Genomic DNA, 27,645 nt, shown 5'->3' with positions numbered 1-27,645 from the left:
TGCTCTGCTCCGTGCTGTGGAGCTGCTCAGTGGGCTTGGCTGGAGTCTGCTCCGAGCCCCCTCCTCTTCCCCCCAGCGGAGAGGAAGGAAGAGCGGAGACAAGTGAACAACAAGCCAAGGCAAAGAAGATAGGAAACTGCATAGGTGGGTGTCTCACCGCTTTCATTGTTAGTGGTCACCCCGCACAGATAGTTTATTTGCTCAGTGACGGGCGTTTCTTCGACCACACCGACGTCTTTTGTTGTCTTATCCCAACTCGGTCCTCGGAGCCTGCGGATCGAGGGCTGGATCGTACCAACCCAGCGCAGCGGCAGCCCGACTCCCAGTCGGTGCTTGTAAGCTAGGCTAGGCCTAAATCGGTCGCATACACTTATGGACTTTGGAAAACAAGCTTAACATTCTCCGGAATCGGTAATGGGTCATTTCTCTGGTTTCTATGGTTGTCAGTGTTGCGGCTTATTGAGATTTATTGCCACCGGAAAGACAAGTTACTTTTAATTATTGAACTTGGTCAGTGTTGTCGCCAGCAGAGGCTAGCAAGCTCAGTTGGCTACTTAGCGCAACGCCAGTTAGCGTCAGTGTTTTCCATTTGTTTGCGTGGTGACTGCTTGTGTACACTGACTCTTGTTTTTAGGAAAAAGTTCAATAAAACACAGGTTCTAATGCATGTAGGTTAAGCTGGCTGAAACCACGAGTTAGACAATGCACTAATACACTAGCTTATTTAACTAGCTGGAAAAAGCTAACAGTTTGTAATGCACTCTGGTTGGCACAAGTCCTTGTTATGGAGCTGCTTATGTGATATGAGGTGATATGTACTGCTTTCACACACTTAACGTGATAATCGGTGGGACCACATTTGTTAAAGGCCATATCAGTGCAGGTGAGAGTACACGGAAGTGGCCGGCTAGCCCGCCGTGTCACAGACCGTAGCCGGTGTCAAAGTCCAGTCTCGGTTTACTTATCAATTTTGTCATTTCATATTTTACCTGAAACGCCCGCTCTCTGCAGACAGGTGAGCTAACTTATGCTGTTTTTTTTTTTTTTTTTTTTCAAAGCTAACACCGTTTATATGGTGTGTGTTTTGGGTAGACTCGCTTTGATTTTTTTTTTTTTTTTTTTTTTTTTAGTGTTAGTCCATTATGAAAAATGTTTCATGTTTCAGCTGTCTTTTGATGTGGTCTGTCTCACAGAAAAACACACGGCGGACGTAAGCAGAACCTGTTGTGTGGGTCTGGATGTGTTGGGTGTGGTAGGAGCACCAGGCGTGGTTTTTGCTTCATTATTCAGTCCCCTTGTCTAGAGACTTAGTAGACACCTTCTCAATTTACACTACTTTATGGTGGTTTACTCGAAGTGGCAGGCAGTGTCCCTTGGAGTAAGCTAGTACATACAGCTTGAAGCAGCTGTAGTAGTGTCTGGTGTGGCTTTAAAAACCATTGCACATCAGTACAGGAGTACAAAACGACACATAGCTGACAATTTCTCTAAAGCAGGGCTGGGCAATATATTGATGTTATATTGTGATATGGCGTAGGTGTTGTCTTTTCCTGTTTTTAAAGGCTGCATTACAGCAAAGAGGTCCAAGTTTATGAGGTTAGACTGTTCAAGCTGTTGTATTATTTGCCTCCACCTTTTGGGTCATCATACCCACATTGTTAATGATTGTTTATCAAAAACATCTTGTTGAAATATCTTATGAAAGCACCAGTAGTCATCCCTACAATGCCGTCACATTCTCAGTGTTGAGGTGTTCAGGGAAAATATTAAGATACTTGCCCTGGTCTAAAGTAACTGTGATTCATTCTTTTAAGTTGGTTCAATCAGCTGATCATCACTGTGTGGAAATGCTTGGCATATTTGCCTCTTTTAAATCCCCTGCGGGCATGTCTGTGTTGACCTGCCGGAACAAAGATGCAGGAGATTGAGCACAGGTTTGGACATGCCTTCTGCTTCTCAAAAATGACCTCTAACATATGTCAGTGTGTTCATGGAAGAAAAGCTGTACGTTTCTTCTGCCTCCTCGAAACTGTTCCCAACTGTTGTCTGAAGGTGGCTGGAGTCTTGCTGCTCCGCCAGTTGTTTTAGCCAGGGGTATCATTTCTGAGCCTCTGTAATGACGGGCTTTCAGAGCACAGTACGGGTGTGTCCCTCTGACACACGGAAGCTGGGGTTTTCTTATATTTGCTCCTCCTCTCTCTTTCTCTCTCTCCCCCACTCTCTCTCTCCATGGTTACACCTGCGGTTTGTGTTTATATTTGAACGGTGTTCAAAAATGTTTTTTTTTACTCCAGCTTACGCAGCAGGAGAGACATGTATTGTGGGATCATGCATACAAAAGTGGAATCACAGTACAGATATTGCCAAGGCTGTGAAGTGAGCCCTCGTCTCCGCCCTTGGTGCTGGTACTGAACTTATTTGAGAGACTGAGAGGCAGTCGGCAGTTTTATGGTCCACACTCAGCAATTTAGCCTGCTTCCTAGTTAACCACTGGTCACCAGAGGGACATCTGGGTGGCAAGCTGGTCGCAGTCGCCGTAATTCTTGCCCACTGCTGGTCATTGATTTTCACTTTTTTGACATTTATGAGATAGTAATGTTTTCCTTCCTTTTCATGTTTTTTTGTGGTTGTGTTGATGACCTCCTGTATTAGTGGTTGAAGTCAGAGCTGAGGACTGAGATGAGACACTCGGCTGGCTATGCCAGGCCAAACAGATTGGGCCTTTTTTGGACTCTTCACAAATCCACCTGAATCATAGCTGCCTGCATGTTTCCTTCCTCCCTAAGAATAGTAAGCTGTTGTACTGTAGCTCAGACAGTTGGCCTTGCAAAAGTCCCTGAAAAACTGTGTGTGTATGTAGAGTGTGGGCATGCACACGTGTGTACGTTTGTACTCTCCTCAGCTACCAATCTCTGCTGAGAATGTAGGCCTGTGTGTTTGTGTGTGGGGAGGTGCTTCATGGTTTGAAGTGTATAGATGGCAAAGGCGGTAGCGGTTGGATGTGGGCCAAGGCTAACACACACACACACACACACACACACACACACACACACACACACACACACACACAGGCCAAATCTCTGTGTGACCATTCAAATGAGGCTGAGTCAGCGGAGCACTGGCCAAGCCACAGCAGCATTTTACCATAGTGTATGTGTGTGTGTGTGTGTGTGTGTGTGCATGCACACTGGAACAGAATGCATGTCAGCCTGACACTGCCACCGGTGACCGTGTAAGCTGCTGAAGTAGCAATGATAACATATGATAATAGACATATTGTCACAATATTCATGATTGTGATGAGCACTAAATACAGACTGTGTATGTGTGTTTGTGTGTGTACTTTGTGGAGGTTTCAAAGGACACTGGGCAGTATAGTCCATTTAAGTGTTTGTGTTTGAGTGCTGGCTCATGACAATAAGTGGCTTAGCGGTGTAATGCCAGGGCTATCCCATTAGTACGTATCAGTTAATGTTGTTACTGATGGCCTAACGGTCGGCTAATGTCGGGGCTTAGAATGGCTAAAACCATTTATAACACTCTCATTAGCAACTGCTGGCTACCACAAGAATGTTAGTGGTGGGGCTCACATGGTTGTATAGGTTGTATGTCTCTCTGTGGCATAAAACACATTCTTCTATACTCAAAAAGCTTAAGAGTGATGTTTTTCAATGAGTGGGAAGGGGTCTAAAAGAGAGAGTTGTTCTAATATAGTCCTAGCCTGTATGTTTAGATATCTGAAACACTGTAAGTTGCAGTCATGCTTAGAGGACTGTAAATGAAAATGAGCACGCATAATCAAACTGTTGTATTTGTCACCACAGCAGGACATTTCATACCATTTCATACCATCTCGATTTGAAATTAGCATTTTGTTGGGAAGCTTTTTTCCACTTGAACGCTACAGCATTATGTTGCGCTTGTAAGTCCGTGTTCTTACTCCAATGTAGCCTGTATGTTTAAAAACTTGAAATGCACGAAATGTATGGTCTTTTGTTAATGCTTATTGGAAGTTTTAGATAAAGAAGTGTGTGTTGAATGGGATTTTTGTTTTTGCCATGGTATCGAACCACAGAATTTCAGTGTTATTGGTATCAACTATCAAAAGTCTGGTATTGTCTCATCGTTCATTTTGACACAGGTCTACAAACATCGAACAGCTCAGACTGGGGTATGTTGTTTTATCTGATGAATGGTGTCGCTCAAACAGGGCTTTTGAAATGCTGATCCAAATGTAGATACTGAATGAGTTAAGCTTGTGTGTCATATGAGACAACCTTAATAGCACAACAGACATCTGCCAAAATCTATTGGTGGCTTGCTGCCAAATCAAGCTCTGTGTGTGTGTGTGTGTGTGTGTGTGTGTGTGTGTGTGTGTGTGTGTGGTTGGGATTTTGGCAATGTTCTGTTGGTTTTGGAATTTGAACTTTGTTTAAAATATGTCAAGGTCAAGATTAAAGTTTTAATGTACATTGGGGGTAGATGTCCCCTCTTGAAGTTGTTTCAAAACCATCATTTGATTTCTGCACATCTTCCACCAAAGTAGCACTTTCCCTGGTTAGTGGTCGACCCTTCTGATTGGCTCAGAGAGAGTAAACGGGTCTCCCTTTTTCAGTACTGAGGCAACTGAAGAGGAAGAAAAAGGGGCTGGCGTGAGAGAAGAAGGAGCAAAATGAACGAGTGAAGGGCTCCCTATCTGTCGGGACAGCTTACAGCAGCTGAGACAGGATATGACATGCTAAAGCTCCCTGTGGAATGTATGACAATAGTGGTATGTGTGCAGTTCATAGTGTCTCTGTTTGTCTGCGAGTGTGTGTTTTCAAGGGAAATGGAAAAAACAAAGAGGCCAAGGTTAACTAGGGCTGCTCGAAAGTGTAAAAAAAAAAAAAAAAAAATCAAACTGCAATTTTTTTGACGGATATTGCCATTGTGACAATATTAGTGGGAGTGCTATTAAGGTTATAGCCGGGCTCTGCACCAAACTAACATGATTTTTTTTTTTTTGGACATCCAGAGAGTATTATTTGTAGGCAAGAGCATCTCTGTTGCCCCACAAAACTTTATCTAATGGAAAACTGTCACATTTAACCTTTATCACCTTTAGCTGCTGTTATTTGTATATTGCACTTATACATACTGTGATTTCGACAGAATATCGATTAATCGTGCAGCCCTAGGATTAACCTCATCAAAACCTGCTGCTGCTCTGTTAGGAGTTTTCAAGGAGAAAACCAACGTCAGCCGCATACTCTCGCTACCCCTCCGCCCCCTCTTGCGTCACCCTGTGTTTCTCTCTTTCTCGCTCTCACTTTGTCAGTCTCTCTCTCTCACATACACACAAACTTTCACAGATGTACATGCACACTCTCACTGGCATACGTGTGCACTCAGATGTAATACAGGTCTCATTGTTCACTCAGACAGCTCTGTGTGTTTGGGGGAGAGTGCTGCCAACAGTACAGTGTGAGTGGAGAGCAGATTTGATCTGCATGACTCAGTGAACTTTGAAGTAGAAAATGGTTTTTGCTCAGGTTTGGAGACGAGCCACACGTTTGTCATCTCGTTAGCAGACAAACAAGTCTGAAGTAGTCTTCCCCAGATTCTCTGTTTCTCACTCGCCGGCCTCCATGCAGTACAAGTCAGAGAAGGATGTTGACGCTTTGTTAGTTTTGGCTGTAATGCTGCTGATTATCATGCTGCTGTTATTTGTGCTTATGTTATCTTACTTTGGCTGAATTTCCCTCTAAAAAAAGTGGGTCTCCTTGTTAAAAAAAAAGTTGTATTCTTCATTTTTTGCTGTTATATCTCATAATTATTTCCTTAGTACCATGATGAATCATCAGTAAATGTGTATCACAGTTTTATGTTTCCACATTTGGTAAGCATGTAAATGATAATATTGAAGTGTTTGTTTTATTTTTCTTTGCCTGTCTGCACTTACATTATATGTGATCAGTCACAACCTTTGGATGAATGTACATTGTGTACCCATGTGGCCCAATGGAAATTAACACGGAGAAGCAGGCAGAGAAGCCCTGCAAAGACTATCTTTGAAAAAATGCCGTGGCAAGCAAAGTAGAAAAGAAATTATATTATTTTAGAGAAGAAAATCATATGCCCCAAATCTGAAAGTGATAATTTCTTATTTCCTAAAAGTCGGTCATAGTTTGTCATGTCGAGATGATTTTGGTTTGAAACAGTTGCCTACAAAGTTCACTTTAGGGTTGTAGTTGTGGCCCAAAATGATGAAGTATAGTCTAGTATAGTAGTAATAGTAATATAGTAAGAAGTACAGTATAGTAATAAGTTGCTGCTACAAGAAGAAATAAAGCAAATACTGAATACATACAGTATGATATAGTACAAAAGTGCAATAGAAAATTTTGAATAATTGAATCTGAGACAGATAATTGTAATCATCATCACAATATGGAAATGAATAATCAGGATCACCATTTTTACCATAATCCTACTAGCTAACTAAAGCCGTTAGTGGGTACTAAAACATTTTCATCGTTCAGACCGCATTAAGACGTGTCATTAGTGCAACACAATAGTTTTGTATGGGCCAAAAGTTTGTGCACACATTAAAGGCTTTAGTAAATCTGAGCCTTTGTTTATACTACTGTTGCTCATTCTTAGTCACTCTGGCTGAGAGCATTGGTTAAATGCCTAACGGCCTAATCTGTAATTCAAAAAATGCTGTGTGTGTTGTCACTGGCCAACTCTTGACACTGTGTTTTTTTTTTTTCCCCACTAATTAATTTCTTTATTGACCTTGTAGAATTATGGTACTTGTTGGTGTATGATGGGATTTGGCTGGTGTTCATCATGTTTTTGTTGGAGGGGATAAATGATCAATTTTTTTTTATAAGTATTTCATCTCGTTTTTACACACACACTGAAGTCCTCTCCATCTTCTCTGCTTTGATGTGATATTGTCGCCCCAGAATAATTTTTAGACTGTGTGCTCTTTCACATATATTCCTGTTGCACCTTCTTTGCTCCCTCCTTCCCTCCTTTTCACATTTTCTTCATCCTTGGAATAGGGAATGAAGTGCTAACAAGAGCCACATGCCGTTTCTTAAAGCATACTGTAATTACCCCCCTTTTTTCACTTCTTTCACTTTCTTACTATTTTTATTTCTGCATATTAAAAGGAAAAGAAATTCAATGAACTCATCTTTGTGAAGTTTCAAGATGCTAAGCACAGCTTTGAACCACTTTTTAGATGAACTCAAGCCATGAGACCATTGCATTCATGTTCTTTTTCTTTGCTCGCTGGTCTATCTCAACTCTTCTCGCTTGTTTCCCTCACACTTGTCATGCTAAGTCACACTTGTTCTTGTAGAGTCACTTGCAAAGTTATTTGTTGTCTCCGTCTCTCCCTTAATTTATCTTCTCTCACTTTTCCTCCCTTTGTCAGCTCACACTCCTTCTTTCACCTCTTGGTATCAGCCTTGTTAGCACCTTTGTTTATACCTCTCAGATGTGCACGATCCCGGGACTAACTCTATCTTTATATCTGTGATCTTGGGTGGTTTGGTATTCATGATTTACATCTCTTTGTATGTCTGTTCTGGGGTTAAATCCCATAGCTGGTTAAGTCTTGCTTGCCCTCTGGTGTTAATCCTGTCCTGTCCTATCCTGTCCTGTGCTCTGCTCTCAGCGTGTGAATGGAGCAGTGTGCGAGTACGGCCTCCCTGCTGGCCTCGGTGCGGGAGCAGGAGAGGCAGTTTGAGATGCTGAGCCGAGCTCTGGAGGAGGAGCGCAGGTCGTGCGCCGGTACCCTGCCCCGCCCCCTCCCCACCATGCAGGTAACGCTAAACAATCCCCCCGGCCCCACGCACACATTTCCGCCAAAAAGATCCTCGTCTGGGCGAGTTCACTCCTCGCCATCTCCATTATCATCACTATCCCATCTCTGTTGGCTGGCTGGTTGGCAGCAAACCGTAGAATATAAATGCTTCCTCAGTGGGTTTTAATCAGACTTTTGAAGATGCTTGCTTGAATTACATTTACATTGATGCACTGGAACACAGTTCACGCCTACAGACCGTTGGCAAGAGTTCAGTGCTTAACAAGTTAAATGAAACACCTCAAGCATCTTCCAAAGTGGTATACCAAAGAGGATAGTTTGTATTCATGACTGCTCTGCCAGGCCTCACAGCTCTTGTCGTTTGGTAATCATGCATGGATTCATCCTCCCTTGGCTCTGCAGTAACCGTCCACGTCTCATTCACAATAAAAGTCGTCTCTCCACCATCATCTTCCATTGTCAGCCAAGCTCATCATCCCTGTGGAACCCAGAACATTTGTCTATCTCCTCCTGAAGCGTGTCTGCATGTTAAGCGACATCTTGCCTGATGTTGTGATTGTTGTTGAGCTTTTCCCAGGCCTTATGTGTTGACATCAGTCATTCATCATTTTCATCATGTCAGCCAGCTGGTTCAGTCAGTTGTCAATTTAGTCAATTTGTTTTGGTTCTAAGGAAGACATTGCTCAGCTGCTTTTTCAGTGTGGTGCAGTGGTCAGACCCATCTGTTCAACTACAAGGTCTGTGAAACTTCTGATTTCCACACGACTATCCATTAGGGATGCACGATAATGTCAATGCATGTCATCGGTATTCTGCTGACACAACATGCCGATTTGTGAAATAGGTCAGATTTGCCACGGATGTGTCTGTTGTCAGGATTGTCTCAGGCAGAGCATCATCCAAGCCTGTTTAAGGAGGATGGAATAAGTTGAAAGAAAATGGCATGTTTTACATAACCCAAGTGGAAGTAGCTTTCTTATTTTGCACTGTAAATGTGTCCATTTTTCAAAGCATTGTATTTTATGTCTGCACTGGCCAATGGGCCTTCACAATATGAGCAGGCTTAAAAAATGTTAATTCTACTTTAGGAGAGACTTGATATTCTCTGCAATTAGGTGGAAAAAATATGTGCATATATCAGTATTGGCATCAGCAATCATCCAAAAGATGAATAAAAAAAATATCAGCATATCCGATATCGGCAAAAAATCCAATATCGTGCATCTCTACTAGCCATATTCCTCTCAGTTTTCTGACACACCTTCTTACTGTATCATGTGAGTCAGCCACCTGGTGCAAAGATGGATGACTTCATCCTCCTCATTTGCCTTACCAAAAGACCCACATGCACATATTCATTAGTACACAAACATACACATGCACACACACCACTGGCCCTAAGGCAACATTTGAAACAGAGAGATTCTCATTAACATTCGGGGCACTCCCACTTGTTCACTTTCTCTCCTTTATGTACACACATGCACACACACATTTACAGGGCCACATCCCAAACCCAGGTAATTCTAGTGGCTGATAAGCAGCAGGCACTGAGTATTGGTAGGGTCAGAGTGTATGAGAGAAAGCAAGAGCAGGCCAGAAATGTTGCCTGTGCTGGTTCTTATCTCCGCAGTGTGTGTTTACATAGCCCAAAGGCTTCGGCATGCCTCTGCCACTCTCCCAGGCAGCGCAACACCACCTCCGTTTTCACTGACAGGTTCTCACATGCTCACGTCTGCCCAGCACTTTCTGGTATCCTTTCTTGCTCAGTCTTATTCCAAGAAAAGTGTTCCCATTGCAAAACTTTAGCCTTGTGTATTTGACCTGAGGGGTATTCCTAACGTTCAGCTTATGTTTTACAGATTCAAATTGCTATCACCAGCATTTAGCATAATCTTTTCCACAGTTAATCTGGCTAACTTTCCAATCCTGATTTGTGGAATACCCGTCTGGGCTAAGTCACTAACATTGTTGGAGTTAATGTGTTACAAAGTAACATGTCAGAGTACTTATTACTTTTTGTTGTAACAAGTTATTTACTTGTGTTTTCAAATGAGCAGTCTGTTACTGTTAAAATATTACAGTATTACCATTTCTTTTGTTGCCCCAAAAAACAAAACAAAACAAAAAATAAATTACAATAGGGCCCTTCTCCAGAGAGGCGAGGGCCCTAATAAAGTCCCTGATGCATTAGCATTGTTTCTTATCTGTTGATGCACCTATTCCGACTTATTGGTGGGTAGCTACATAGCAGTGGAAGGTACTCAATGCTGCGACTGTGTCTGTGCGCATGTGTAGGAGGGGTTTTTGTTTTTGGTAATGCAGAGGCACTCTAACAAGCTACTTTACTTAGAGGATGCTATAACGCAACAAGTTACTTTTTAATGGCAGCAATGTTGTACTAAGTTACTTTAAAAGTAACGTTACCCAACACTTTCCACAAATAAAGAAGTTGGCCTTGTTTCTACCACATCTACTTTTCCCCTGCTTTCTACAACTGATTCCAATTCATAAAAGCTGAAAACTAGTATTACAGCATTTCAGTCCCCCACCTCCTCCCATGCTCCTTTACCCCTTACTTATGGAGATAAAACCACAGAGATTGCCTCAGATGGTTAGAGCTCCCTGTGGGTTGAATGGCAACTGCACCATCCCTGCTCCTGGCCAGGCAATGCTGGTAGTGTTGATGCCTGATGGAAGTTTTATCTCGGTTTGTGTGTGTCTCTCTGTGGCTCATTGTTCATCCCATGACATGCTCATATTCTTCGTTCATGCATTAATCATGTGTAACAATTAACTCACCCACCTGTCATTTCGATTGTTTGTGTTTCGATCAGCTCACCTCCATTGTGTTTGTGAGTGAAGAGTGCAGAAATGAAAATGTATGTGTATATGTTTTATTGTGTGCTTACAAACCTTAGGAGCTGGTATGATATTATTCCCAGTGATGTGCAGTAGCCATCTGCTACTCTGTACATCAGGGGAAAATTCAGCTGCTTGGTCAGTGGTGTGATTTTGTGCATGTGTGTCTTCATACATGCATAGTCCTCCTTGTGTGCCAGGCAGTCTGTGTCTTGTATCCTATCATGTCTATTTCTTCCTTTCTATAGAACGGACGCATTCCATGTGATGCAGACATAGAGAGGCTCACGCTGAACGAGGGCTACATCAACGGGACACATCATGTAAGCTCTTTCTGGTTGTTAATATATGTAGAGATATTTGTCCATGCTTAAACCTTTATCTAACAAGGTTAGTCCCGTTTAGGTGAAGCATCTCTCTTCTAAGGGAAGACCTGTATTTGAGTTTTGTTCCGAAATGTGTGTTTGTGTGAATAGTTCAGGATGGATCCTGGTCCAGTGGTGCAGGAGACGTACGCGGTGGAGGAGGACCCCCAGGAGTCTCCACATGTTGTCGCAGTGGAAACTAGTGAAGATGGGATCTTGCGGCCCACAGAAACAGTGGTAACACCAGAAGAAAATGGAAACATAAATACAAAATGTGTAGCTAATGATACTACTGGTAGTGCATGGTGGAAAGAGGGGTTACCAAAGAGGAAGGGTTTTGTCTTGCTGGCCAGCATATCGATATTGTGATGTAAGACAAGCATTAGAGTTGTCTTTTCCAGGTTTTAAAGGGTGCATTACAGTAATAGTGGAGTAGCCATCATGTCAGCTGGTGAATAATAGATGATCTCAGCAAGAAGAAACTTAATTTTCCTCCATGGGAATACTAAAGAAAAGAGCATCAAGGGTTGCTACCATGAATACCATGTTAATGCAGGTGTGAAATTTGAAAGTGTACACAGCACTAGCAGAGTTAGCAGCAGAATGATCTACATGTATGCGAGGCGATGTATTATTGTAACGCTAAATAAAACCTCTTAGAAAGCAAGCCATTTTTGAGTGAACAATTTCAGTTTTATCCATGCTGTGAGTTTCCCATTTTCACAAATAAGATTCATGATGAATTTTGAGGCCAAAATTGGGTGCCCTATTTGACACTGTTGAAAGCTAGTAAGAAGCTGCAGGAGAGTGGTTAGGTTTCTCATCACTAAAGCTAGTGGTGAGGTTGTGCTGTGTATGGTTATATTAATGAGGGCAGTCAAAACGGTCTGAAGCTATCCTCGTAGTGGGAGCACTTTGAAATACTGTTCTGTAAAGAGACTTCCTCTGCCTCACTTGTCTGGGTCATTAAGGTGAAGAAACCAGTTAAGACCACCACCACTCGCACAGTCATCCCCTCTGTGTCAGACACCCTTTCCCTGGATGGAGGGGGTTCAGTGACGGGGATGGGGAGCTACCCGGTTTCCATGGACCGGGTCTATAGGCCGGTCCCAGGGGTTGGGGGGCCCATGGACTACCCCACCCATACTGTGCCCCGCAACTACCACTACGGACCCCCGGGGGGATATGACGACTACCGCACAGGACCCCCCTCTGACACCTACACTAGTCTCACCCGGGGTGCACGCATGGACGACCGATACAGGTACTGTGTGTGTTTTTAACAAGGCAATTGTGAATAGTATTTTAGTCATAAAAGTGCTAAGGTTCTCACAATTGTCATGATAAGTTAGAAGTGCTCTGCATAGCACAACAAGCGGATAGTCAGAATGCAAGAAGTTAATCTCTGTTTGTTCCTCTGTACATGTCTTCTTTCCTCCTGTCCTGTTCTGCTTGTTCCTTTGACTAATTTTGTTCTCTCTCCCTTTGTTTCTCTCCTCGCTATTCCCCCCTCCCCCCTCCCCCTCCCCCTTGTGCTCCCTTCCTTCGTCTCCTCTTTCTCCTCTGTAGACCAGTGCATCCAGATGGCTACAGAACTCTGGATCCAAGCTACAGAGCCCCCAGCAGGAACCAGCTGGACCCCTATGCTGCTCAACCACAGGTATGTGTGTACATTTATGTGTATGAGCACCATCTTTGAGCTGCACCCTAGTCAGGTGCTTTCATCAGGGAGTCATGATATCTTCTCTTGTCCATCAGCCGCAGTGGCTAACACACTTCAGAATTGACCAGTTATATATTAAGAATAAAATCATGATCAAGAGGACGACTTCCAAATGATGGTTGTTTAATTCCCCAATATCTCTGTAGGTTGGTCGTATGGGCAGTGCCATGGAGCTATCGGGCATGCAGAGGTTTGTCCCCGAGCCGTATGGTTTGGAGGATGATCAGCGTAGCATGGGCTTTGACGATGCAGACTATGGTTTGGTACCCCCCATTCACTTCAGCACTATGCCCCGAAACCACCATGCCTTTCCCCATGGACCCCCACGCAGGACCGGGTAAGTCCTGCAAAATCTGTTTGTCCGTGTGTGTGCTTGGGATGAGGAAGATCTTGGTGCATGTTCTGTAGATTTTGTCCATGTGTTCTTTATGTGTGTGTTCTGTGTGCATCATCAGTGTGTGCTCTAGCATTTCCTCTGTGTTCATTTATCAGCGATGGGCCACCACAACAAGAAAAGTTCAAGTTTATTTATAGCCCTTAATTACTGTTTACAGACTCAAGGGCTTTACAGACCCACAGTTTATAGAACACAAAACAACACCTCCTGACCTGAACCCTGATTGCAAGCAAGACTAAACTCTCACCAAACCAAAAGCTAAAAGGGGAAAAATGCAAGAAATCTTAGGAAAGATCACAGAGAGAGGGGCAGCTAGGATGGCAGCAGGAGCTGAATGGGCAATCATTAGCTCAGATCAGGTCCAGTCAAATGAAATGAAATGAAATAAAAAATAATTATTATTCTGATGTTTTCAGTTTAACTGAGGAAAAAATAATTGTTGGAACCTGTGTTAGAACTAAAACTGAACAAATATGGCTGTATAAGGAACCAAAAACAAACTTATCCCAAATCATCAGAGCTATACAGGGTGTCCACAAAGTCTCTTTACAATTTAAAAAATCTATTACAAAAGCAATTGATGAGACATGTTAATCAGATTTGTTCTATGTACTCAGTGGTTATCAAAGTTTTTAATCACATTGGACATCAACAACCTGAAGCAAAAGATCACTGATGCCATTGCCACCATTGATGAGGCTCTGCTACAGCGAACATGGCAAGAAATCGAGTATCGTCTCGATGTGCTTTGTGCAACTAATGGTGCCCATATAGAGGTGTATTAAATGAGGCAAGAAACGTCAACATCTACTCCTCATTTTGTAATAATTTGTCTATTCATTTGCTTTTGTAATAAATTTGTTAAATTGTAAAGAGACTTTATGGACACCCTGTAAAACACTTACAGGGGAAACTCTGGTTTGTCTGTCTGTGTTTGTGCTGAATGATGTCAGCCTGTTAGTGTGGGTAATGTTCACGGCCTCTCTGCTCCCACTCCCTAGGAGTTACGAGGGCACCCTGGATGGTGACATGAGTGGCGCAGGGGACATGTACTACTGGGGATCAGCACCACTGGCCCAGGGTGAAAGAGGAAGCATGGCCTCATTGGACAGCACTCTAAGGAAAGGTCCTGGCCCTGGGGGGTGCCGTCAACCAGAACTGCCTGAGGTCATTGCCATGCTCAACTACAGGCTGGACCCAGTCAAGAGCAACGCAGCTGCTTACCTGCAGCATTTAACCTACAAGAACGATAAAGTAAGCAATTCACACACTGATGCACACAGCTGATGCTCTTAATGAGTGTGGCTCACAGTAAACATAACAGTACAACAGACCTAAATAATCATCTCTCAAACAATAGTTATGTCTTGGGTTTCAAATATGGAATGATAGAGAAATTTTAAAAACGCCAGAAATAAAAGCCAGGCAAAAAGGTCACCATTTTACCAAAATAGAAGCAAAATGGCAAGGTAGGTGGGGTAGAGGAAGTTAAAGGACAGAGAGACACACATGCACATCACCACTAACCTTCATCTCTCTGCTCTCCAGGTGAAGTCTGATGTGCGCCGTTTGAAAGGCATCCCAGCGCTGGTATCCATGCTGGACAATCCAAACAAAGAGGTCAGTTTGCAGCGTTTCTTTTCTTTCTTTTTTTTACACAAAGCCTTGGCTTTTGCATTGTCCAGGGAGAGGCTTAAATGATACATTTGTTATATGATATTCAGATAGTTCATTGGCATGATAGTTGTTGTGAGGACTAGCTGAGCCTGAGCTCCATGGATTGGTTAGTGCTATTTCAGCATAATGTTTAGACCATTAAAGCTAAATGAAAGAGTTTAGGATTGTTGGTCAAGTTCCCCTAAATTAACAGCAATATGCCAAATATGGTTTTGTCCAGTACATCTTGTGTTTTTTTTTTTTTAAGTGGTTCCCTTTCATTTAGCACTAGCTGTGGCAAAGTTTTGCCGCAGTTTGCATGGGCTGTACCAGAGAAAGCAAAGCATGCATTCCAGTCTTTGAGCAAAGAACCATCTTAATTTCACATTTCATGCTCTGTCATGAGTGACTAATGTCAAGAATGGTGTGATGGCTTACTTTCTGTTGGCTGGAGAAACAAGTCAGAGTGAACTTTTTGAGCCATTTCCAAATAATCACCATACATAGTGTGTGTGTGTTTGTGGGGTTACTTCCTGTCTAAAACAAAATATACAGACTATAACTAACAATAATGTGCCATTGGATGTGTACTGACATGGCATCACACAAAATTTGTGATATATTATTGTGAAAATTTGGGAATGTAGTCAACTGATTCAACATGACCTATGTACAAAAGGTGGCAGTAACATGAATTCCCCTAAGCCACTGTATTTCTATGAAGTACATGTACAGAAAGACCAGAAATAGGTTTGGCTAAGCTAACTAGCAAGAGAAAGGGAACAGCACTACTTGCAACAAGTGCTAGCCATGTAATTAGTGCAGTACATGCACATAAAGTCTCATAATTTAAGGGGAGTGACACCACATTCAAGTCCATAAGGGAGTTTTCTTCAGTTTGGCTAAATAAATGCATGTGAAACCACAACTGTCTGAATTGGAGCTCCTTCATGACTAATAGGACATTACAGTGACATTACAGCATTGTACTTGGTAGGTGCACCATGCGGCCTGTGGAGCGCTGAAGAACATCTCTTATGGCAAAGATCCGGACAACAAGATCGCCATCAAGAACTGTGACGGAGTGCCTGCCCTGATCAGACTGCTGAGGAAGACCCACGACCAGGACCTCACTGATACTATCACAGGTTAGATAGGCACACACACACACACACACACACACACACATGAATACAGTGCGGATATTACATTAACTACTAATCTGTCATGAAACATGAGAAGCTTCATTCTCTCTATAGGATGTTTAACATCATTGGGAGAATATGAGATAGATGAGATAGATAACAGATAGATGCTACTGATGAACATCTCTTTCATCCCCTCCTCCTCTCCAGGGACGCTGTGGAACCTGTCGTCTCACGACTCGGTGAAGATGGAAATTGTGGACCACGCACTGCACGCCCTCTCCGATGAGGTGATGGTTCCCCATTCGGGCTGGGAGAGGGGGAGCAATGGAGGAGGGGAGGAAAACTGCAAGCCCAGACATCTGGAGTGGGAGACGGCACTCACCAACACAGCAGGCTGTCTGAGGTATGGAGGGAGGGATGAGTGTCAGCGAGGTGATCAGAGCTGCTGGCGAATGTGCCTGACTGTTGCCGGTGTTGTGGAGGAGATGAAGGAAGGGGACTGGTCATGTGAACATTAGAGAGAAGTGGAAGGCTTCACAGTAGACTAACAGTTGTGGGATGCATGAGGGAGGGAATGAGAAGTCAACAGAAATATAACAACTAGAGAGATTTCAATGAAGAGGGAGGAAGGGAAAGTTGATGAGGGGATCTGGGACTGTAGAATAATTCTAGGAAATCTGGTTAGAAAGGGTGAGGGGTTTTCTGGGTTGAACAGAGGACAGTGGGGCATTGACTTCTAAAGAATAAACAACATGTACAAGCCTGTGGATCTGCTATCTGTACATTCCCTTTGCCAGACAATTAAATTCAGGGCTCCTACACATGTCTGTGAAAGTATTTGTGATTAGTTGGTGATTACTTTGTATTTTTCTATCTGCACTGTTATATCAAATTTACAGTATGTAGTACTGTTAAAGAATAATCTTAACACCATGTTAACATCATCTAGCATGATTTATTGCAGTCAGGAACTTTAGGTAGGAAATATTGAAGTTTAAAATATAACTTTGAACGCTAAGTTTTATTTTTAATATTGACCTTTTAAGGGCTGCTTAGTGTGTTTCTTTTGGGATTTACGAGGAAATTTGAGATAGTTGCATCATTATTGTTCTTCACAGACAAATCTGCATTTCTTGCTTTTAATAGATTTGATTGTCCACACCAAACTCAAAATTGTTATGATGCTACTTAAATGGCCCAAACTTTGATTAGAGTGTGTAATAGTAAACTAGAGCATCATCTCGGTATCCTCATTTTTTGCGGTGGGGCATATAAATAATACTTCCTCAAAGTTTCGTAGTAACAGTGAATAATCTGAATAAGACCTTTGTAGCTGGACAGAAGCACTTACAGAGTCATTTCAGAGGGCATAAATTTGATGAAGGTGCTTACTCTGGTTATAGTTTTGCTGCCTGGAGGTTGCCTTTAACATAGGCAGGAAGTCTCTGCTCTGAGTGAGCAGTTTGCTTACTTGTAGCCAGAGGAAACCCCTGTTTCAAATGTTTTAGTAGACAAGCAATCGGTCATAATGAGATAGAGGTAAAACCAGTGCAGTCAAAGTAGAACCTGAATTTCAGTTCAAGTATTACACTTGCATTCACAATTAATGGATAAGTATTGTATGCCATCTGCACGAGGAAATCTCAGACATTTGTGGCCCCAAATGACAACTGTTTTGAAATTTATGGACCCAGAAATCATGCAACATCATGTCAACAAATTGCACATGGCCACACTCACCCAGCTGGCAGGTCTGTTCTCTCTCGCCTCTGTTTAGGGGATCATTTTGTGTTTCATTCTCCTTGCTGTGTGTAGAGAAGAGGTCCCACGTGTGATCATTTCGTTTGGGAAAATTGGTCAAATCTGTGACGTTTCACTCAGTGCGGCCTGCAGCCCCATTTTGTGGTGTGGCCTGATAAAACCTTTGCATTTTTACATAAAACTCTTGCCTAGTGCAACATGAAAATAAACTTCCTGAACTTTCTGAAGGGAACTGAATGCCCCCCTGCTGTAGTAGGGAATGTGTCCTAGCATTGTGTGGGAAGGCGTGTCTGTCACTGGGAAAAGCAGGACACCACAAAAGACCAAGGCTGAATACCATTCCTCAAAGTTTCTGCTTCCTATTCCTTTCTTTGCTTCCCCTCTCATAGGCTGAGAACCAACCAGTTCTCAGTTTTCATCCTGTTGTTTCCACCTGTCTGGTCCTGTTAAATCAGCAAATAGATCAGAGTGTGTGTGCAATTAAATAGAATTTGGCCCTGAGTTGAAACCTGATCCTGCCAAACTGTATTCTCTTTGTAAACCAGTGGATTCAGCAGGAGTTTCACACAAACTGCACTGATTTTTGTGTGGGCATTGTGCACTGGAATCCTTTTTGTAACTTCTAAAATTGACTCATATTCTCTTTCTTTCTTGCTTTCTTTCTCTTCTAAACTCTCCATTCCTCCATCCTTTCACCCCGGCACTCTACTAATCCTTTTCCCCCCTCCTTTCTCCTCTTCTCACCTTTCTTCCCTTCTACAGGAATGTGAGCTCAGAGCGAAGTGAGGCAAGGAGGAAGCTGCGGGAGTGCACAGGATTGGTTGACTCGCTCATGTACATCGTCCAATCCCAGATTGACTGTAAAGACGTAGACAATAAGGTTTGCAGAACTCGCTTCCATTTAACATTCAACATTTTTAGGCTTTTAGCTGACACACTTGTCCTGACCAAGCAGTAATTTGTGAGAGGTATAAATGTCAGTGCCATATTGCCCTGACAGTTTTCTTGACATTTGTAGGATCGTGCAAGAAGCAAGTGCCAGGAAAACAAAAAAGAACTTAGATGGAGATAGCAGGGATTTTATAGTATAGTTAAAGTGATTACGCTGGGTAAGAATTCAGTGGGGAGGAGGTGATGTGAAGTGCTGATGATCAGATTGCCCTGATTTTTGCTGCCAGTTTGCATTTTAATCTTTGGCTGTTTGTTTTTTTTCCCCCCTCGTCTCTTTTGTCGTACACTCTGCCACAATCCCACCTTCTTTCCAGTTGATAGAGAACAGTGTGTGTCTCCTGAGGAACTTGTCCTACCACGTGCACCGTGAAATCCCCGGCTGTGAGCGCTACCAGGAGGCCATACCCATCAACCAGGGCCCCGCCCCCAGCAGCCAGAAGGGTGGCTGCTTTAGTTCTCGCAAGGGCAAAGGTCCGTATTCAAATTTGCGTGTGTGAGAGAGACTGAGAGAGCCAGGGAGGGGGAGAGAGAAAGAGAGCTGTATTCGCTAGGTCAGTAGGAGGCAAAATGTAGGATTGTGGTGATGTCTCTGTCGATGTGTCTCAGTGGCACTAGACAAATCGACTGATACTAACACACATACACACACAATTCACACAAACAAAAACCAGTGGCTGCCACAGGAATGTTAACAATGTCCACAACTCAAAGAACGTTCATCCTCCCTCCCCCTGTTTGTGTTTCAGGGACAGTATTGATTTGTATCTCCTAAACCAGACATACCCTTGGGTTGTTTGATAACTTGCCTACTTTATCAAAAATCTGTGTTAACGGTGACCATGAACATCAGTGAATGTGAAAGTGTTAGGTATAGCCAGCCAGTTTTCAAGATCAGTCTCTGCAGAAGAACCCACGCAGGTTTGCTGTAATCTGAGCTCTTCACAGTGATCAGACCAGATTATGCATTGTGCAATCGCAGACAATACAATAGAGCTAACAAAGACAAGTTGCACCGAAACATTGCCAAACCAAGTAATGCAACTCTGTGATATACTTGGCAAAGTTTTGGGATAATTTTATTAGGGGAGCATATCAAGGGGATGACTCAATGCTCCCGCACAGAAAGCAATTAGTTGTTTAAAAGGTAAATTGTTCTGTAAATCTGTGCTTCATTTTGTAAATCCCACTTAATTTTCACAGAATGATGTTGACATGTGAATTGCATACATGGACCAACTAGGATGAGTGTGTGTGTGAAACAGGAGCCAGTGTGTTCTTTGCTCCGTACCTGCCATGTCACATTGCTGGTTCTGCCTGTGTGGTGCCATTGAGGATGTAAGCACGTATTAATTGGGTGGCTCAGTTATGGCTGCTTTCCTCTTACTTAATTGCTCTCTCTTCCTCCATCCTCCTCTTCTCTCTCTTCATCCCTTATTTCTTTCTCTCTTCACTTCTTTCTCCATCTGCTCCTCCATCCCTCTCTCTCCCTGTCGGGCTGGGCTACAGATGAGTGGTTTTCCAGAGGTAAGCGCTTGCTTATATATGACCTGTGCTTTGCTTCCGCTGCCAGTGCTAGTAGTATGAGTGCAGGAGAGCTAACACATTTACTGTCTTGATCCTTTGATGCACGTCTTGTTCACACTCTGAAAGTTGTAGTGAAACACTCTCCACTCTCTATGTAAATAAAGAGCATGTATGTCAACTTTAGGTCTGTGTGTAGGTGTGCACCTCACAGTAAGCGTCTAACTCAACTAGATCTCGTTCACTAACGATGGAGCCAGCACTCTAAAATGAGTTCAGTCTGGCAGATTCAGTGTCTACTGATTCCAGACCTTTCTGGTGTGTTTTTAATGCTGTGGATGTTTTGACATTTGTTTCCAGGTAGGAAAGATGAGGACGGAGCTGCAGACGTAATAGACATTCCAAAGAGGACCACACCGGCCAAAGGTAAAAATGATCTACTCTATGGGCTAGAAGTACCACTACGCCACACACTGACATACATTTTACAGAGAAGCAGATGTTCAGCTGCTCATGGACATTTTTCTCCTTATCAGTCCTCATTCAGCCTTTTTGTCTGCTTTATCTACCTTATGTTTTCCCCTCTTATTTCTCATCAATTACACCCATTGTACTTTCATGTCCGCCCACTGACCCCCTCCTCCCTGGCTTCTCTAGGTTATGAGCTGTTGTTCCAGCCAGAGGTGGTCCGCATCTACACCTCCCTGCTGAAGGAGTCCAAGAACCCCACCGTGCTGGAGGCCTCGGCAGGAGCCGTCCAGAACCTGTGTGCTGGACGCTGGACTGTAAGACGACCTGCTGAACTGCTGTCCACAAACATCCTATTCCGTTTCGCAGTACCAACACTCCCTGACTGTGCTAACACACACTAGTTGAACATAGAGAAACCTGTGTCCTTGTCTTGTACCCCGGGAAGAATAACTGTCACATCGGTGTCAGACAGTGGGGATCTGAATAAACATGAATATACACAGTACACCGTCCTGACAGCATGCCACAGGGCTAAACAGGGCTAGTCAGAGCTTGAATTTATATCTTATGCCACTTGTGGACACGTTTATCCCAAATACCTAATTGTATCTTGAGCATGTTACTTTCCATATTGTGCAGTTCACCTCACTTACCATGCAGATTTCCTAAAAACAAAATCTGATAGTGTTGACATTTGTGAGCAGGGACTGTAGTATCTAGTTTTTGAATAGTACTTTCTTACATATTATTTTACAAGTACTATAAGTTGGCCCTGGCCTTAAAAACCCACACATAAGTGGTTATTCTGTCATACCTGATTTTCTGAATAAGAAATTATTATACCTCTGTCACTCGCTGTTTTGCCTGCATGTAGTCATCTCATTTTTTTAAAAAAATGTGCTCTTCTATCTGTCCCTGTCTAGTATGGCCGGTACATCCGTGCCTTGCTGCGCCAAGAGAAGGGTCTGCCCATGATGACTGAGCTGCTTGCTCACAGCAACGACCGTGTAGTGCGGGCCATGTCAGGAGCCCTCCGCAACCTGGCCATCGATGCACGCAACAGAGACCTGCTAGGTACTTCATTATCCGTATTTAGTATTTAACAAGCTGAATCACTGTGTTTGCAAGTAACACTCTGTGTTTGTTTATTCTAGATGGAGTACCAGCAGAATGGGTGTTACTATCTCAGGACTGTGCCAGTGTGAAACAGGATTTCAACATTTATCCCGCTCCTCTTGTATGTGTGTGTTTTCAGGCAAACATGCTGTGCCTAACCTGGTAGCCAACCTGCCAGGTGGTGGTCAGAGCCAGCCAGTGCGAGCGCTCTCAGAGGAGACGGTGGTGTCGGTGTTGAGCACGCTCCACGAGGTGCTGGGCTCCAGTCTGGATGCAGCCAAGACCCTCAGGGCTTCACAGGGAATCGAGAGATTGGTGCTCATCAACAAGGACGGGTGAGGACCCGATGTGGAGAGATGAGTGTTGAGAAGGGAGAGGCTGTGTAAAAACTGGAGGGTGTGGATAACAGAGTGTGTGGGTGAGAATATGTCAGGAAGAGAGAGCTGATGAATATGGATGACGGAGTGAAGGCTGGCTCTTGCCCGACTGTTGCAAGTTTGGAGTGCTTGTCCTCATGAGTGGTTTGGAACACCTATCGACTGATTTCCGCTCTCTTTGTCTCTCTCTCTCCCTCCCTCTTCTACCTGCTGGGATCACCAGCAATCGCTCTGAACGGGAGGTGCGTGGGGCTGGCCTGGTGCTGCAGACAGTGTGGGCTTATAAAGAGCTTCGGCGCACTCTGGAGAAGGACGGCTGGAAGAAAACAGATTTCATGGTCAACCTAAACCCTCCCAGCAACAACACCAGGGCCAATGGAGGATATGAGGACAGCACTCTGCCTCTTATAGACAAAGGTCAGGGACAGAGAAAGAAGACTACGCACATATACATACACCTGACAGGTCAAATAAGAGTTGCAAATAATCCATATATGCTTATTTAAAACTGGGGAACACCAGACGGGTGGGGGTTAACCACTTTCTTTTTAACACTTTCATTAGGCTGTCCAAACACTGTATCACAAACACCACACGTCACCTGAAAGTGAAACCATAGAAGTAGTTGGCAGATACTAATTGGATCTGGTCCAACTCTCAAACACACAACTACCTTTGGCACCATTGGCTCCGGCAATTAAAACTACACAGTGATCACAGTTAAACATTTATCTGTGCCCGTTGTCTCTGTCTTTGTGTCACAGGGGCGAAAGGGGACCAGGATAGAGACATGATTCCAATGAATGACTTGGGACCAGGCAAGTGTGAAAGGAAAACAAACACACACAAACACACACCTTCATTCCTGGATTTATCAGGTTGTCTATGCAACATTTTTGTATATAATCCGACTATAAATAATTAAATCATAAAATCTACAAATAATAGTTTACCACAACAAATGTCAAATGTTCACATCATCAAATATTGAATATTCACATAAAAAGAAAAGCCAAACAAATCAAAATAAACAGAACAAGTCATTCAGGCGCTACAGATGTAAATCAGGGATGAGGCAGCAGTGCTTGGGCGATTTCCTCCTCTGCATTCAGATGCTGATATGATTCATTCATTCTTAAATTACATGCACACGCACACGCACTTGTTTTAACACGTATGTGTCCTCAGATGCCTACTCCACACTGGACCAGAGAGGGAGGAGGAACACGCTTGACAACACACTTGAACCTGCTGACAGAGATGCAGTACAGGTAAACATGAACCCCATAGATAACACCCACGCGTCTCATCTTTATCCTTGTGGTGACATTGTTATCAACTTAAATTTATTCTGTAACTCCTCGGCTGAACTCTTGACGACTAAATACCTAGTCTACATCCCTTTTCTAATCATAATTTAACCTTAATCTCCAGGGTTTTATCAAGACTACATTTCTCTGGATTTTCTGTTCATTTGGACATTTGGACCCTACAAGATAAAACCACTGACATGGCATGCCAGTTCCATTCATTTTCATAGGTCAATTAATTGATCAATATCAGTAAATGCAGTGAAAAAACCTATTTCTGTAATTGCTCTTAACCTGTAAGGTGTAAAATTTGGCGAATATTGTATCAAAGAAAGGACATGGGACATAGTGTTGACTGAGGTGAAAATTTATCAAGCACAAAGCAGGTCTGACAGGAGCCTTCAGTCAAATTACAGCATAGCGTTATTGTCTTTATCTCAGTCGGCAGCAGCATTACATCATCAAATGTCTGAACATTTCTTTTGGCTCATGCAGTCTCTGCTGTCACTTCAGGAACGTCACTTCCTGCTGTCTATCCTGTTATTTGTATTATAATTATCTGATAATCTGATGATCTTATCTGGATGAGCATCACTTCTCAGTTCATTTGGAAGTGAAGACGTTCATGCCATCACAGCTCACAGCTCAAGAGGGATAGTCCTGTATCAAGTTGATGGGGAAAAAAATTCAAACAATGATGGAGCAGGTTGTCAGTAATAATATTGCAGTTAATACCAGTAAATGATTTCACAAAATCTATAGGGGGGAAAACCGATTCTTGAAGGGGGAAATTCCCAAAATGATTAATGTTGCTCAACACACACACTGTGTCACCGACCAGGTCTAGTAACTATACAGTACCCTCACTTCCAGCTGAAGCATTAGCGTGTGAACGGACATGCTCTCACACCCACACAGCATGTTGATGCATGTCAAAGCACTGTGGTTAATCTGTTTCTTACACGGTTTCCCACCGGTTATTTTTCCCAACTTGGTGCAACATTAAACTAACCTGTTGTAACCCTTTTTTCTTTTCCTGTGTGTATCTGATGTGACCTTATGTCTCTCCTTTTACGCCAACTTTTTCTCTCGAACACACTCCTGTTTTCAAACATCATCCTGTCCCATGGATTTTTATGCCTCTTCTTCACCCCCTATCGTCCTTCTTTTTATAAACTCTCTTCTCTCTGTGTTGTCTGTCTCTGCCTGTTTCGGTCCTCCTCGTTCATCTTATTTCTCTTTCCCTGTCACTCAGGGAGGGATGTATGGGGAGAGGCAGGCCTCTTTGCCTCTCGTGGATTCTTACGATGGTTAGGCCACACCCACTGTCACACTGCATGTCAGCGCATGGTATGTGTGTCCCACCGGCTGTTCCTCTCAGTTCACTGCATGGCCTAACATCAGTGTTGTGTATTAACTGTTAACTGTGACTCTGTGTGTATGAGCGAGTTTTTTTACAGCAAGAATGTTCGTGACCGGTGTGTCAGTGAACCTCCATTGTATTTAGACTGTTTTCTTGCCCCCCCTGCTGGCAGTCTGTCATATTGATTTTGTTCCCTTGACAAAGTCATTTTTTTTATCCACACAGTTTGATTTTGTCTAACATGTGCTAACTGTACTGGCCGCAACAAAATGTTGGTGTATTGTATTGTGTACTGTGTTGTGAAATCCTATGCTGTGAATCTGATATTTGAATGTGTATGTGCAATTATTCATGCCTAAGCATGAAGCTGGCACATTAACCGCTCTAGTTTATCAATTCCCACACTTGTGTCTCTCCGTTCTTTCAGAAAAACTGATAGTGTGCATCACAAGACGACAGCCTCCTCCCACCTACTGCCCCTGCTGAACTGACAACACTCACTGAGGGACCTTGACACTACCGACTTGACTAAACTGTTCTTTTCATTCACTCTTCTGTTCCTCATTCTTTTTCACTCAGTCTTCTCTCTCTCTCTTTTACATTCCTCCACTGAACTTGACAAACAGACGTTAGCCACTAATGAAACAACATGGAAAACAGACGTGGCTCTACGCTCCCTGTGGACAACTTGACGTGATACTATGACCACTGCAAGCCCCAAAACGCTAACCACTCACCAGTGACTGTGGCCACAAGCTCCTCCCACAACACTATTACAACTCGATGCAACAGCGCTACAACTTCTCCTGACAACACTAATGCTCCAACACTAATACTCAATGGCACTGCAAAGCCGGACAGCAACAAAGCGGTAACTGAGGCTTCATCCGGGAAACTACAACTTTTATGACTTTGGAGTTGGGAGCTTCACAAGACTTGCCAAACTAATTAAAGGGAACTGTTGGAATCGGAACAACACACTGAGGAAAAATCTACACAAAATGGGTATTACAAGATGTCTTGATTAAATGGAGCAAACATGTTTTTTTTCCTATGATGGTTGAGTATTACAAGAAAACCATTTCCTACAACAGTGAAACCAATGTTTATTGACTTGTTCAATTGGCTGTGATGCTTCTTCTGTTTTGATAGTTATTATTCCTGTTCTTGCTTTGCGCTGTACCACAGTAATGTACATGTGCCAAATGATACTGCTACTGCTGCAACTGCCAATACTGAATGCTATCTCCTGAGAACTTTCTTCTCTTTCTCACACACACACACACACACACACTTACAGCAGCTGACACTGAAAACTGTCATTTGCTTTGTTCTGTATGCAGTTGTGTCATGAGTCAGTGACGGTCCACTGCTAAGGTGCATGGGATTTTGCATTTTCTGTATTTGATTGTTGCTCATAGATTAAAAGGGGTAGAGGTCCTTGTATGGAGAGCTCCACAACTCACATACAGAAATAGACTGCGTAGAGCAGACGGATAATGTTCTGCCCTGTTGCGATTGGGAGTATAGTCTGTGCTATGCGATGTTTCTGTTATATTCTTTTCATTAAATACTAAGACTGCTTCTTTTTTGTTTTCGGGAGATATCCCAGGATTTGATTGATTCAGTGAGTGCATTTCTTTTTATCTGCAAGTCTATATTATGAATGTGTAAATGTGAGACTGCCTCTAACGTCTGTGTAGGTTAACTGGAGTGCCTCGCTCATTCACGATTGGTCTGATGGGTGTCTCCAAGATGACATGGCTAACCAATCAAGGTGTCTTTTTCATTTTTTTTTTTCTTGGTAGCACGTTTCCAGGCGAGAATGTATGGAACTCAACAGTGATATATTCTACGAGATACTGGAATATATGAGCTTATATTGATGTTTCTGTGTGTGGGTGTGTGTGTGTGTAAGAGAGAGTATGTAAGACTGTATGCATCAGCCTTGACTTTGTTGTTCAGATTGTTTTCTATAGAATTTAAAACTCTTGAGTTCTGTATAATATCCTGCTCCACAAACCTGGCTTGATTGGTAGGTGAAGATTACAGAACAGTACTTGGGAGAGGACAAATTCCTGTCTGTGTTAACTTTATTTCTTAAGTACAGTGCTTGTTCTGTAGAAGACTGCATATTCTTATTGACAAGTAAGATGTAGATATTTACTGAGTGGATGATTTAAACAAATAAAAAAAAAAAGCACTGGGGGGGAGGAATGGTATGGGGGTTAAAACGTGTTTTTTTTTTTTTTTTTCCAGCTTTTCCATGTTTCTGTTTTCCATGCCAATTGAAACACTACAGAGGAATTTTCATTTTCTCAAATTATTGAGTTGCCTTTCAGAGTGAACGGACTAAAGAGGGGAACAGAGGAGAGGAAGGGTTCAATTTAATTAATCTACAGTCATAGATCAGGCTTTGCTATTAGATAAAGTGGTGAAAAAATAAAAGCACATTTAAACTATATATACAAGAGAATATTTGTTAATTTGAATGGTTTTATGTATTTCTTTTTTTATATCATGATTTGGGTTTAATTGTTTTGGGTGCTCTGGGTGAACGCATTATGCAATCAGTTTTTGTTTGATTGAAAACATTCACAGTTTATATCTTCTAAATAAATACAAAACAAGTTTAAAAAAAAGTAACTTATGTCAGTCATCAGATACTGGAACACTAATCGACAAGCTGATTCTGGATTACACCTTAATCTCTTTGCCTTGGCTCTTGAAGTTGCACATTTTCATTTATGAATGAAATATGTAACTAGCAATACTGTTTTTAATAATAAAAAAGATTTTTCAGAA

General features: G+C 42.7%; 1 protein-coding gene across 6 annotated transcripts; it reads left to right on the top strand.

The window, feature by feature from the left end:
• On the top strand, window positions 1–27,645 carry ctnnd1 (catenin (cadherin-associated protein), delta 1). 6 transcript variants are annotated; one of them, XM_030050254.1, is made up of 23 exons: window positions 9–144; window positions 7,670–7,817; window positions 10,930–11,004; window positions 11,158–11,283; window positions 12,018–12,310; window positions 12,616–12,706; window positions 12,916–13,106; window positions 14,168–14,420; window positions 14,715–14,786; window positions 15,820–15,970; window positions 16,178–16,373; window positions 18,494–18,611; window positions 18,997–19,153; window positions 20,189–20,206; window positions 20,564–20,629; window positions 20,861–20,988; window positions 21,598–21,748; window positions 21,930–22,125; window positions 22,391–22,584; window positions 22,932–22,985; window positions 23,356–23,438; window positions 24,733–24,827; window positions 25,268–27,645. In XM_030050254.1, exons 2-22 carry the CDS (start codon window positions 7,677–7,679, stop codon window positions 24,790–24,792), a joined length of 2,814 nt encoding a protein of 937 aa, XP_029906114.1. In that variant the 5' UTR covers window positions 9–144; window positions 7,670–7,676; the 3' UTR covers window positions 24,793–24,827; window positions 25,268–27,645. The 6 variants fall into 6 exon arrangements, with proteins under 6 accessions (XP_029906147.1, XP_029906114.1, XP_029906130.1 ...); XM_030050263.1 differs by lacking the exon at window positions 9–144 and adding an exon at window positions 162–411; XM_030050287.1 differs by lacking the exon at window positions 7,670–7,817 and having other exon boundaries at window positions 1–144.

The sequence above is a fragment of the Myripristis murdjan genome, chromosome 1, assembly GCF_902150065.1.
Source record: "Myripristis murdjan chromosome 1, fMyrMur1.1, whole genome shotgun sequence".
Classification (NCBI taxonomy): domain Eukaryota; kingdom Metazoa; phylum Chordata; class Actinopteri; order Holocentriformes; family Holocentridae; genus Myripristis; species Myripristis murdjan.
The sequence above is the reverse complement of the archived record's forward strand: the minus strand, read 5'-3'. Positions and strand labels throughout refer to the sequence as shown.

Bases quoted from the DNA above. Each gene is read 5' to 3' on its own strand.
- ctnnd1 (XM_030050254.1), top strand. From the start codon at position 7,677: ATGGAGCAGTGTGCGAGTACGGCCTCCCTGCTGGCCTCGGTGCGGGAG. The intron at 11,005-11,157 runs GTAAGCTCTTTC...TTGTGTGAATAG, and splicing joins ACATCAACGGGACACATCAT to TTCAGGATGGATCCTGGTCC. The intron at 12,311-12,615 runs GTACTGTGTGTG...TCTCCTCTGTAG, and splicing joins CGCATGGACGACCGATACAG to ACCAGTGCATCCAGATGGCT.